The 14,249-nt window shown below is 36.7% G+C and overlaps 1 protein-coding gene across 1 annotated transcript in view; it reads left to right on the top strand.

Moving 5' to 3' along the window:
* The window catches only part of TECPR1 (tectonin beta-propeller repeat containing 1), a gene marked incomplete in the record, with an annotated part of 1,181,271 nt that overhangs the window by 260,706 nt on the left and 906,316 nt on the right, over nt 1-14,249 (top strand). Inside the window, 1 exon segment of the mRNA XM_044089712.1 lies at nt 6,098-6,198. Within this exon segment, the coding sequence (XP_043945647.1) occupies nt 6,098-6,198 (101 nt within the window).

Genomic DNA, 14,249 nt, shown 5'->3' with positions numbered 1-14,249 from the left:
GTTATACAGTACTACCACTGTAATATCCCCGTCCACTGATTTCCCATAGGGTACAATGCCGCTGATGTATTATAACTATCTGAGGATCCTTCACAAAGTAACAGTACCATCACTATGTTATCCCTACCTTTAGATCCAACATAGGAGTACAATACCGTAAATGGCTTATTCTCAGTTGCTTATCTTTCTTGGAGTGTTGTACCACTGATCTAATATTTTCATATGCTGATCCATCACAGGAGTACAGTACCACTGATGGAATATTTTCATCTGCTGAACTCTCACAGGGTTGGAGGGCCACCAATGTATTATCTTCATTTGTTGATTCTTCACATGGATCCAGTTTTACTAATATATTCTCATCTGCTAACCATATATCAGCAATAGTCTTCTACAGTTTTCATTTACCTGTACTCACATTCTCCCCTTACTCCTCTCCTTCTTCCTACCATATCCTCTGTAAAATAACCATTCTCTTCCTGTGCTTATACTCCAACGTATCCATATGCATTACTTCACTCCTCTTCACTTCCCTTGTCTCACTTTTGTTATAAGAAACCTGTCCTTATCTTCTAGTTTTCCCCTTCAACACTACTTGTCTTTTCTCTATTTCTTCAAATTCCCAGCAATTTTAATCACTTCTTCCAGTTTTTCTTTTCCTTATTGAATCCCTCAAACTCTTCTTCTACAATTCATCCTACCTCATGTGCTCATGGTTTAAATAGCTGCTTCACATCTATAATACTCATATCCCTCTTCTTTATCATCTAATATATTCTCTTCTGTTCAGCTATCTTTCATGGCTTCCATGACACTACCACTTCTCCCACTTTCTACTTCTTTCCCAGCCTTTGTGCCTGTCTGTAACTTCTTTGCAATTCTACAACCTCTAACCCTCCTTATTTGTTCCTTTTTACATATTTTCTTATAGTCCTAGGTAGCCACATAGGAGCAATTCTAGGCAAGTTATCCAATATGCCTACCCATATACACATGTAAAAAGGCACACATAAATGTTCTTGACACACTTTTCAAGTAGTTAATAGTACTCTCCTCCCAAATCATTCAGAGCAGCCCGTGATAACCATGAAGTAAATATAATTGTGCCCCCTCCTAGGACTAACCTTAAAGGTAGCTAAAGTGGTACTTTGACCTTTGGCAGAAACTTATTTCACAGACTGGGAATACATGGAGTTAAGAACGTATCTCTCTGGAGAGTCTTATTTATTTTGTTGGTGTATATTTAAGTTCCTAATGCTGCAGTTTGTATAACCACTGGCATTGCAAAGAAATAGGAAGTCAAATAGAACTGGGCATTTCATGACTTGAAAAGTGAGAGATTGTTCCCTTGCAGCTGCAAGTAGGCTACTGAGTATAAGGAGAGTTGTGCTAACCTATCTGGATAGTTAAGGATTAGAAGCCTTCAGTTTCATTGGTTAGAAATCTGTGGGGCTTTGCCAGTTGAGTGACATGCATGTATGTATATACCAAAGGGGCAATGTATTTGAGGATGGGTCTGATAAGGGAAGAGTACATAGGTATGATGATGACTTTAGATCTTGAAGATGTTCCCTTGGAAATTAGCTGGGCCAGATAGAAGGATTTCCTGACTTGAGTCACTTAAAACATGATGATTGCAAAAACGTGATTGTCCATATAAATACCCAGGTTTCTAATGACAGTGTCTGAAGAGTAGTACCATTAATAACACGTGAGGTAGGAACAGCTTTTTTGCCAAACACTAGTATAATATGGCTGTTTGCTCAACCTAGTTGGCCACAAATAATGTTTTCTTTACTTCATTCACAACTATGTAGTGCGGAATTTCATACATCTAGCAGCCTACTCATATCTTGCATTCCAGGGCATTTTCTGAAAAAATAAACTTAAAACACATAAGGTAAACAAATGCAAATATTTTGTGAACAATAAAAGCTACTGCAACTGTATATATAGCAATGTTATCAGTAAAAAGTATTCTTTATGGTGACAATAGTCAGTGCATTTATAGTCTTTTTGTAAATGCTGTAATATATTGTAATGTACATAAACCCCAAGGCATAATTTTTATTAAACTGTCATAAACCAATTGTCATTATCCTGGAAACTATGTTACCTTGAAAAATATTGTTAGAACGTTGTTAACTAGGTATAAAGTTTCACATGACAACAAAAATTACTCTTTGAGTGCATGCTTATCGAGATATTTACAGAAATATGAAAACATATGCATAATTGTGTAATCAGTCATAAAAATAACACTGAATATCAGACAGTTTTCTTCAAGAACATTTAATATTTCAGGTACTGTCTTGCAACAGTTTGTAAGTCACATGTTTTTGAAGTATTAAGTAATATAAAAATATTATTTATTTTCATAAGAACTAAACTGCTAGCAATATGTCTGGTATAATGTGATATAAATGGACATTAGCAATGAATTTTGGTGTTTCACAATAAGACATTTAAAATATACCCCTCAGTAACATGAATTTGAAAATATGAATAGGTGACAAATTGATCGATTAATTTTTCTACTGAAAAACATCTTAGGTTAACAATCTTAGTGTCATTTTGTTAATATTTCTTTGCACTTTATAATACTGCCTTTTATTAGCTGATAAGCCATTTAGATAAAGAAGTGAGGCCCCCAAAAAGATCTGGATACCATAAGAAGCTATGGGTATGAAATGGAATTATACAAACATGATGTTATAGGCTTGAGTGAGTTAAGATGTTTGGGATGCATTTTATTTTAATGTCATAAAATATTGGTATTTTTTTGTCAGAATTCTTGTCATTGATTTATTTTTGTCCTTGTATTAATAAATCTAAATACCTAATGGGTCCAGTATTATACTGATGTAAAAAAGACAGAAATTTTCTTCTTTGTTCCCATTCAGATATGTATAATTTTAATTCTTCAGTTGTGCAGTTCCACGGAAATATAATATTATCTGTAAAGTATGCATAATAAGATACGTTATTGAACCTGTCATTCTTATGGTCAATCTTTTCTTCCAGTAGCTCATAACTAGATTAGGAAAACTGGGTGCCACTGCCACCTCCCATAGTGACTGTAGTTAATTGTCTATGAGTGTTGCTACCAAAATCAAAAATAATTGTTTGACAAAACTATTTTAATCAAGGCTGCTAAGTGTTTCACCTTAGATAATGAAAAATCACCACTTTTTAATAAATGAAAACCAAACCATTCCATTCTTGCCTGATGTATGACTGAATATAAGGGTTTAACATCAGCATCCAGTAGCTGATGATCTGTACACACAGTTAAAGTCTTTAATTTCTCAAGTAAGTCAAGTGAAATTTCTTACAGAAGGAGACAGATTATTTTTGCAATCTGTTTAATAACTTCTTCAACATAGATGGTCATAAGTTCAGTCCTTGCCACTGAAATTTAAATAATTGTCTTAAAAGAGATTTTTCTAATACTTTATGGACTTTAGGTAAACTGAAAATATGACTTGATTTAGGATTGTTTATCATAGAATCACCCAAAATTTGTTTGGAAAGTAAACTATCTTGAAATAAATCATATACAGTGTTCTTAATAACACGGCATACATGTTCAACTTTATTTTTGTAAACAATTCATAAGCACCACCATTGTTTTAAATATATTCCACTTATGTAACATAATCAGTTCTATTTATTAAAACAACAGCTCTACTGTGAAGACTGGTAGGGTGAAGGCTGCCAGCCTAGCCAGATAGAATTTTATAGATAATTCTGTCATTTGTAAATATGAATGTTGAACTACAGACTTGTTTAACTAATTGAAAGAAAATAATGTGAATCACAAGCTTGTAAAAAAATGCTGTTACAAAAAATGTGGCAACAGTGCTCTCTACTGACCCATTAAAAGCATGTTGTGACCCTTTGATCTAAAGTCGGCTCCAGTCCGTCTAGATGAAGACATTCTTTCTATTGTTTTAACCACGAGTTAAATTGCTAGATTTAAACATGCAAATGTATTTTTATTGCTCTGTTCCTGACCAGCTGCAAGATAACAAAAGGGAGATGTTAAGAATGTAAATGCAATTAATGTATAGCCTGGGAACTCCAGGAAAGTATAAAAGAATGATGTAATGTTTATCAGAACTGCAGTTTCAATTTAAACAGAGAGAACCAGAGATTATTAAGCAGTTTTATCTTGACCATCTAACTCACAGCACTGCCTGTTGTCTTATGTAAGTTATCTTAGACTTGTGTTTTCTTTTAGAGATAGCTAGAAACTAGAAATATTAGACTAAGTGTTTTTCTGTGATGTCAGAACTGTACTACTAATTTATTTTAAGTATTTCTGTGTGATCTCTGAACTCTTTTGACTAGCACTGTGTAGTAGAAAGTATTGTCTTGTGGTTTTAATTATTTATTATTAAATATTTTAAAACCTTTTAACTGTGGCTGGTTTGTGTAGAGATAATTTAAGCTCTTAAGAGTACTTGCATGCCTTTGGTAAAACTGTACAAAGCCACTCTAATAGCTTTAGCCGTGGGCTATACTACCAATTGGATAATAATATTGCACAGTAATAATTGGACACCCTTTTAAGGGCCTTTGAGTAGCTGATAAGTATTAGCTGGGTGGTGGCAGTAATTACTACCATATAGTCTGGTTAAAAGGGGCACAGCTGGAGAACCTGTGTCAGCCTTCCCCAGAAGTGTCTGTGTGGATGTGTAAACTCTTATCTCAAAGTGTGTGCGTGTCAGCTACTTGGGCAGGGACACAAAGCACTGGTTGGACAGAGAAGGTGCTGGAGGTTTTGGCTTGGCCAGCTGGCTGAGATCTGGACCCTATAGCTGTGCCAGTGGGGAGTCTTATTGGGGACCTGGAGAGCAAGGGAGCGACCAGCCCCGGACTGACTGTGATCTATGTGTGCTGTTAGGGGAAATTGCACTTTACTGTGTGTATTTGTTATCCTTTCCTCATATATGAGACGCCCTCTCTGGTGTTAGTGGTAAGGATTGAAGCTCCTTGATTGCTGGACCAGGGCACGGGCGTCACATCTACCTTAATCATTAATTATTCATTATTCTTAGTCTGCTATCACACTGCAAAGAGATTAAGGCCTTCCTTTATTTGGTGTTAAATTATAATAGTTTTTCTGCAGGTAGTTCTTTTAGTAAAACTCTAATCTGCTGTTCATGTTACTTTTTAAAAGCCAAAACTGAAAGGTGGTACACAGCTTCAAATGAACTTGTTTTTTGCATACATTAAAAGTACGATTTTCCTGGCTTTTTAAATAATTAGTATAAGTAATGGAAGGATTTAATTTGGCACTATTGTAGGCATTTATTAGCTGGACCTTTTTGTTGTACAACCAGAAATAGATTTAGTTCTGTAAGCAGTTTTGCACTGTTTTATGGTCCCTGTCCTTCCTGTCCTCATCGTTTATTAACCAATTCATCTCCTCAAAAACTGTTATTGCAGAATACTTAGGACTTCAAGACAAGAGCTGTAGAGGGGCAAACAGAATTGCTAGATGTGTCTAACACTGCTGTTGGCCAGAAGGCACAGTGCAGTAACGGAAACATGTGGTTTATGAGACTGCATGCTTCCATTCACCTATAGTCCCAACTAGAGTGCATGCACTCTTTGGCAAGCCTACTCCTTTCCCCCATGCCCCTAATGTGAAAGATCCATTTCCAGGTCTCATGCCCCTCACTATTTGAAGCTCTTGCAGTGGGATTCTGCCAGGTCCCCTTCCTTGGAATAGCAAGTCAGCATTACCTACATACTTTTAGCTCTCAGCAAATGACTATTCAGTGTCTGAGGCATAGTCAGGGTTGGCCGAACTGGGCAAAACCCCACTTATAGAAAAATCTCTCAAGGTGTAAAACTGTATATAATGTAATAAAAAGTATAAACAAGAAAAACAGGGTAAACATTACATATGTATGTACTTATGTGTGCTAACCTGGCATTTGACAATATCATTTTGAAACGTTAAAATAAAATCTTATCACTCCAAACTAGATGACAATTATCAGATTAGGTAACATCTAGATGGTTACGAAAGATTTACTAATTAATGTATTAAAGTCTCACAAGATTTACTTTTTTTTTAAAACAGGCACTTCTTGGAAGATTGTGGAAGCTCCATCCTCAAACACTGCTGTTGTGCATGTCTCTGTGGGAGTTAACGTAGTGTGGGCAGTAACACGAGACAAGAAGGTAAGGAGAGGATACATGCTAAAGCCTCAGGCTGTTCAGTCATCCATGTCTCTTTTGGAGTTAGTATAGTATGGGCAGTAACACAAGACAAGAAAATAAGTAGGGAATACATGCTAGACACTTTTTGTTGTGAAATATGTAAACTAACTTAACAGCTGTGAGCATGCTCTTCCTCAAGGAACCATAGAATGAAGGGAAAACATAAAAAGTCTCTTTGGGTGCCTTATTTATCTTGAAGTCGCAACCTGTGTTGCGTTTGTAACACAGTATATTTCAGCTTTCAAGTACCAGAAGTCTTTCTTATTTTAAAGGTGTCCTGGTAAGGATTTCACATCTGAATGACTGATACAAGTTGCAGACATTGCTGTATCATTAATCAATCATGTATTAACTGAATACAAAGATAATAAAACCAATGCAAAGCAAAATACATCAAATACTAAATTAAATGAAAATAAGTTCAACCTAAGTAAAATAAAAACATAAAAAATTGGCATAATAACTATGATAGTGGTGTTCCCTCTCTCTGAAAATTGAAGGAATGGGGGATAAACTGAGGTGGAAATCCTAACTCCTAGCAAGACGCGTACCATATTGGCAAATGTCACTGTGGTCGAGTAAACTGTGATATATGATGAATTTGAGAAATATGGCCCAGTGCATTCAACTGGACACATGACAAGTTCAGTAGATTCTGTTGTAATATGTGCTCCTTAGTTTTGTTTTCCCTAACTTTCCAGTGCTCCTTAGAGAGAATGTGAAGTTGTTAATATAATTTGTCTGAATACAGAGTTGATGCTAAGAAGTACATTGCAGGAAGAAGATGGGCAATAGTTTTAAGTGCTGAAATATAGACAGCATATGGTGCTGAGTAACCAGTCACATATTACGGCCTAAAGTTTCAGCATTTGATCCTTATGCACAGTTTACATAAAAAGTTGTTTGTGGTTGTAGTGTAGCGGAATATGTCAAAGTTTATTTGTTTATTTTATTTTAACATTTGTTTACTGGGAAAGTCTGACTGTGACAGAGCCTATTTTCAGTGGAGGCCCAGGAAGAAACGCTCCAGACGCATGTCTTTGGAATGCATGTTTATGGAAGTTTGTGTAGAGATACTCATCTTTAAAAAAAGGCGCATATAAGTATTTTGCAGTTGTTGGAAATATTGTTGGTGACTTCTGCTCAAAACATTTCTACAGGAGGAAGAGGCTTGCCTTTCTCTTTTTGTGTGTGTGTGGGGGGGGGCTGTTCACCACCAACTAATATATCACTTTTATATTTTAAATGTTGAAGTTGCACAAACTCAGGGTTGTGGGGAAGTCATGCTTTATATATTAAACCCACATTTTTTTAAGACATAGGCAAACATACATTAATGGGGGAAAAAGCATATTAAAATAATTTTCATCTACATGCATTATACACTAAAAAAACTATAATGCTGGTTAATTTCCAGGTTTAAATGAAACCTGTTCCATAGCATGTGTTTGAAAACTAAGAAGTCTAACTCGATGAGTAGGTTCTTATTAGGTGTGCATAATAATAATAACTTTACAACAACCTCCTATATTATGCAGTTTCAAGATGTTTGTTTCCAACTTGTATATTATTAGTTAGGAGAAGGTGTCATGGTTGAGTAATGCTTACATTTTATATTTTCTTACATGGATCTTTCAAATGTGGTTTTACGTATATATTTATATTTTATTAAATTTATTTTCTTATTGTTATACATTTTCAAAGTATGTGGAATAATGTATTAGTGTGGGTATTTTAACTAACTGGCCAGTCTGTAAGGTCACTGTAGAGTTAATTTTTTAATTTTGTGAATGGGTTAACAGTCACATGACCTTTGTTCAAAGGATTTAAACAGTTGTATTTTGTAAATTTTTTTTTTTACCTGAAGGGAGTTTAGTTACAGTACTAGATGAAAAGTGCTTAATGTTTACTTGCTTTGGGATTATTGTGTTTGTCAATTAAAATTTTTTGTATGAGGTACCCGTGGACCTTCTCAGCCGTTGGTGTTGTATTTTAGTTGTTTTCATCGTTCAGAGTCTTTGTACTTTTTTTAAATCTGCCAACTCATTACACTCCAAAAAAGATATCACTTTTTTCCTTGTCACACCTATAACATTTGCTGTTTTCCTGAGGAAAAATTTGGGGTTTAAAAATACCTGTGCAGATACCTAGAAGCAAAAATCATAAACTTTCTGGGCTTCATTGCATGTTTGAGAGCCATGCATATGTCCTCCCATTGTTCTCTTGTAAATTGCTTTTCCAGTCTCTCTTCAAATCTTTTCTAACCTACCCTGATTTATTCTTATATTTATCATGCAGTATTTTATATGCCCCACTAATTATCCCCTTTTAACAACAGCATCTATTCTAAATTTGACTAAAAATTCTATCAGATCAGGTCTTCCACTTAAGAATCCCATATCCTTTCTCTTTGCCTATACTCTGATATTCCCAGGTAAGGAAGGCAGTCTCTGACCTGCAGTCCGAACTTCTTATTCGCCTAATCCTACTCTATTACTTTGCCCTGTCTAGTTATTTGTTCACAATACTTTGGATCCTTTGCCAGTTTTCTCCAGTAAATTTCATCCCCTTCTTGCCTATTTTCTGTACCCTGCTTGCAGTCATCGCTGTTGGCAGAATCTGCTTTCTCCATTCTTGTCTTGGCTTGGTTCTTAGAATATTTTATTCAGTTTTATGAATACAGTATTCTGTATGGTTGTTATTATTCTCTTTAAGGATCTGCATCCAAATTCCTACTCTCTCCTTATTTCTTGAATTCCCCCCACTTCATCATCATTCCTTTCCAGTTTGATTTATAACCTGTTGTATATGAACTTTAACTGAGTGGCTCTAAAATATCCCATCAAATTAGGTAATCCTAAGCCATGTTGTTTTCTTGAGACTATCAATTTATCCCATTTAACTTTTGCTCGTTTCCCTTCCCAGATAAATTCCATAAATTTTTTATTAATTATTATTTGCAGTTTGTCCTGTAGTTGATAAAAATATGCCTGATCTTTATAAAAAAACAAACATTTTCACTGCTTGTATCTTACTATTCAAAGCCACAAACAAAAGCTTTCTGTTTCTTAATTTTCATATTATCTTTTGTTTAGTCTATCTCACATATTCTTAGCTGCCATACCAGAAGTCCTTTAATCCATAGTCCTAATTATTTCATCTTACTGTGTCCCCTTAAGAATAGATAATGCTGAACCAGTTTGTGTGTGAGTACATAATTTACAGCTATAGTTTTTATTGTATCTTCATTTGTATCATATCCCCAAAAAACTTGAAACTGTCTCAAAATGTCACACAACACCAAAATGCCATTTTCTATAGTTATCAAGTACAAAATAATATCATATAGAAATAAAGCCAACTTATTTTTGATTACCATAGTAATTATATCTTTTAGTTTCTGACTCCCTTATTTTCTGTGCTAATGGCTCTAAATAGAAAACAAATAACAAAGAGGAAAGAGGACACCCCTGCCTGATTCCTCTCTTCAAACAAAACTTATTAGAGAGGAACCCTCCCACTTTAATTCTTGCCCTTGATCCTTCATATATCCTCCTAATTAACATTATTGTATCAGAGAAAGCAGTTGGTTGCATTGCCCCACTCATAAAACCCTAGTTTATACTGTTGAATGCTTTCTCTACATCAAAATCCACCAACACCAGTTGTATTCTTTTATATTCTGCTACTCCCTTAAATCATCATTGTTCCATTCATTTTCTGAAATGTTTGCCTCTCCTCCACAAAACCACATTGATCCATACCTATCAGTTTTAGCAACACCTTTGCAGTTGTCTTAATTAGTATAGACGTAAACAACTTATAATCATGGCCTGAAATTGAAATGGGTCTATAGAAGTTTAGTAGATGTTGAGGAAATCCGGTAAAGCTGTGCTATTTTCCTTCAGATATTCTGAGGTGCCACCAGTACAGCCATTTGATCAGGTAACCATTATGAACAGATACTTTCAGGTCTTTCTCTCTTTTTTTTGGTGGGGGGATAACATGTTGGAATCATTCGCTTGCATGAGAGAGAGAGAGAGAGAGAGAAGTCAAGATCTTAGCCTAGTCATCATTATATAAGACCAGCTCATCAAGGAGTACGGGAGACTCTCCAGAGCTCTATACTAACACTTTCCAGGCAAATACTGTATCGCCAAGGTAGATATGGAGTCATTGACAAAGCTGACCTGCAACAACAGTCCTTTCAGTGGTGACATTATGCACCTCATGAATATCATTAAGACAGTCATGAGCATGTCTGATCCATTTTTGCCACATGCATCATTCTGAGCCACACATGGCATCTGGCAGTTGGTGAAAGGGTTAAGGCTATGAGCTGTAGTTCATTGGTAGAGGATTTCATTCCCTCTGCCCTCATGTGCCTACTTTGTGACTCTGAGCAAGTCACTTAATCAGACGTTACTTCTAGGTTGCCTCTTAAAAGGGATTGAATGTCTGTATAGGCCTACCTGGTTAACAAATGGGTATTGTTATTTTTATTGATGTTGTTATTATTAATAGTAGTAAAATTAATATTAGTATTATTTTTGTATCTGGTAGTTGACAGGTCCTCACTTCGTCTGTGTTTTTAGTAAGTAATAACAGACGGATGAAGAGCTAAAACACAACCAGCACCATCATTTGCAGCCCTTGGGACTCTGCCGTGTCTGAAAGCTCAGGCAGAGCTAAACATTTTATTTTTCTCCATTAGAGGGCAATACAACTAATGCCAAATAACCACTGGTGCCAAGGATTATCCTAGATCTTTTTACCCCCAATATGACTGGGTGTACATAAGGTCAGACCTAGAGCATGGGGATCTCAAAACAGTTAATTGTTTACAGGAAATCTGCGCTGCTTACCATTAGTCAGCCATTCTCTTTTTTTTTACAAGAACAGCCAGATATTTTTTATTTTCTCGCACAATGGCTGTTTGCAGGAAAAAGTATGAAAATGCCACAGGACATTTTATGACTCAGACTGGCCTTTGCCCACTATTAGGTGCAGCTTCTACCTTTTAGACTTTCCTCTTTCCCAGGGGATTTTATGACATGCCTACCTAGTCTATCCATTTTCTTTGGACACATGGGATAGAAATATATCCTTATTTGATTGATTGGCTTTTGGTTACATCAATCACTGCTGCAGTAGCCTAAGCTGTATGGGTTATATCCTGCATAGGCTGCAACAGCTGGCTAGCTTGCAAAGCTTCAGGGCATCTTCCACACTCCCAAACCATTAGGCAACTTGAGCAGAGCTGACCAAAAAGAGATGTTTGGTCTCCAAACTCTTCAGAGCTGTCCTTCCTCCAAGATGAGGGTCTTCTTTGGGCCTTCAAGAATTGAAGGTAGACTAGTGCTGTCCTATTGCTGGGCAGATAAGTTTCCTTAGGACACAACCTTACACATTACTTTTAATATTGTTAAATGAATGCAACATGTACTTTTAAGCCAGGAAAAAATATTTTCCTTGACTGTTTTGTGACTTTTATGTATTTTTAAATGTGAGTACATATTTTAACTTTTGTGGTAAAAAGTCATTAAAAGTTGTTTAAAACTTTTTTCTGTGGTAAAACTATTATTTTACTTTTTGACACTGGGGAAAGTATTTAAAGTATTTTTTTTAAGTTAAGTTTTTGATACTTTCCTGTTTTACTGACTATTGCTCATTTGTTTCCTTGGGTCACAAGCACCATTTTCGACTTCATCATGGAACAAATTTCCTGTCCCTCAGTTGGACCTTCTTCTAGCCACAAAAAGAAAAGGATTGTTAATATGCTAAAATGTATCATGACTGGTAATTTTCCCCAGCCACAGGTGCGTGACTGCTGTGGTGAAAGCTCCCCAGATCTTTTATCTTTTTCTTCAGATTTGTCTGGTGTTGTCCCAATATACACATAGACCAGGGATTATCCATGTCCTCTGTGGCTGTTGGAGTCCTACCATTGGACAAGGGAGAGGCACTCTTATCTGTCATGGGAGAAGGGGCAGGGAATATGCCCTTTCCTTAGGCAGAATGTTGTGCCCATCCTTGGTGAATCTATTAATGGCAATGTTTTCCCTACCTTTCCTGTCAAAAATGAGACAGAAAACTAATGACTCAGGGTTTTGGACAGGATCTTGTCCCTTTTTGTAAGTTTTTTTCTGGAAAAAGAAAAAGGGATTCCATTTTCTGTGAAGAGGTTCAAGAAGTGGAATCTGTATGGGAATGTGAAGGGACAGATGCAGTGTTTACTTCCCAGCTTTTTGATTCAGATTCAGAGGAGTGTGGTATCTGAAAGACCCTGTCAGGGATTCTTTTTCTTTGAGACTGTTTTTAGAATGAACCATTGTTTTTACTGGAAATATACTGAGGATTCTCCGTCCCTTAAGTAATGTTATGATTTACTACAACTGGAATTTTGAGAGCGCTCACCCATCCTGCCAATGCTGTCAGTATTGAAGGATGTGTTTGTTACAGCCTGTGGTTTCAATGACAGCCACCCTGCTGTGCCCCTAAGAAAGCGGATACAATGTATAAAGTACCTCAGTGTTTCAAATTTGTATACACTAATCCCATTCCTGACCCAGCAGCTATAGCTTTAGTTAATCCACCTGGTTCCAAGCTTTTTTTAATGCTAATCTTTCTTTTTCTCATAAGGATGGTAAGGTTTTTGATAAGTTTGGGAGAAAAGTCTGTGTTTCTGCAAATTTGCTTTTAAGGATTCTGAACTGTCAGGCTCATATGTTAGTTTATTCTGGCTAATTTGAAAGCATGAGGAATGTTTTGGCTTGTTTCCTCTTGTAAGGAAAAACAAAGTTATGTACCTACCATAACGTTCCATGTTAGTTGTCTTCTTCTCGCCTCCTTTCTTGCTGGTTGGGTTCAGAGCCAATCCTCGGCTCCGACTCTGCCATCTTCAAAAGCTCGAGAGCTGCTTACTGGCTCGAGGCCCCCCCCTATATCCCATGATGCCTGGCGCTAGATACCCAGATCTCGTTTGGTAAGTCTAACAGCAGACATAATAATAATAAAAGAATGCTATCCTAGAATGCATAAATCCTACTGGGGAGACTACTAAGCAGAAGGAAATAGCCAGAGAAGACTCAGCCAGTGCAAAATCAAGAGGAACTCTTCACGGTCCACTAGGATAGGGGGATGGAGGGTGGGACACAAGAAAGAAGGCGAGAAGAAGACAACTAACATGGAACATTATGGTAGGTACATAACTTCTTTATGTTAAGTTGTCTATCTTACCTTCATTCTTGCTGGTTGGGACAGCATCCCTAGCACCTAAAATCCTGGGTGGCTCATCGGAAAAGACTCTTCAGAACAGTGGAACCAAAATCAGCTCTGCTCCTGGAAACCAAATCCAACTTGTAATGCGAAATGAAAGTATGTGGGTTGGCCCATGTAGCCTCAGCACAAATAGATTCCATGGGCAACCTAGCCTGAAAAGCCACCGAAGTGGCTAAAGCTCTGGTGGAGTGACCTTTTGGTTTGACTGGTAATTCTTTATTCCTGAGTTGGTATATGAATGTGATGATAGAAGACAACCACCTGGATAAGGTTACTTTGGAAACCGGAAGACCCTGTTTACCTACTGTATAAGACAGGAACAGTTTATCTGATTTTCTAATGTCTTTGGTTCTATGTAAATAAAAGCATAGTTGCCTGTGAACATCTAACTGATGCAACTTATACTCCGTCCTGTTGGAGTGGTTAGGGAAAAACACAGGAAGGTCTATGGACTGTTTCAAGTTACTCTCTGAAGAGACCTTAGGAAGGAAGAAAGGATTAGTCCTAAGAGCAACCCTGTCATTGTGGAACACGAGGTATGTAGGACGGGTAGAAAGAACCTGTAATTCCGAAACTCTTCTGGCTGAAGTAATAGCTACCAGAAAAAGGGTTTTCCAAGATAAGAACTTCAGTGAACAAGAAGCTTAAGGTTCGAAAGGGGGCAAAATTAGCGAAGCTAAAATCAAATTTAGATCCCACAGTGGTGGAGGATCTCTCACTGGGGGCCTGAG

This window comes from Protopterus annectens, chromosome 12.part0 (genome assembly GCF_019279795.1).
Source record: "Protopterus annectens isolate FY-2018-M chromosome 12.part0, PAN1.0, whole genome shotgun sequence".
NCBI classification, from domain to species: domain Eukaryota; kingdom Metazoa; phylum Chordata; order Ceratodontiformes; family Protopteridae; genus Protopterus; species Protopterus annectens.
The sequence above is the reverse complement of the archived record's forward strand: the minus strand, read 5'-3'. Positions and strand labels throughout refer to the sequence as shown.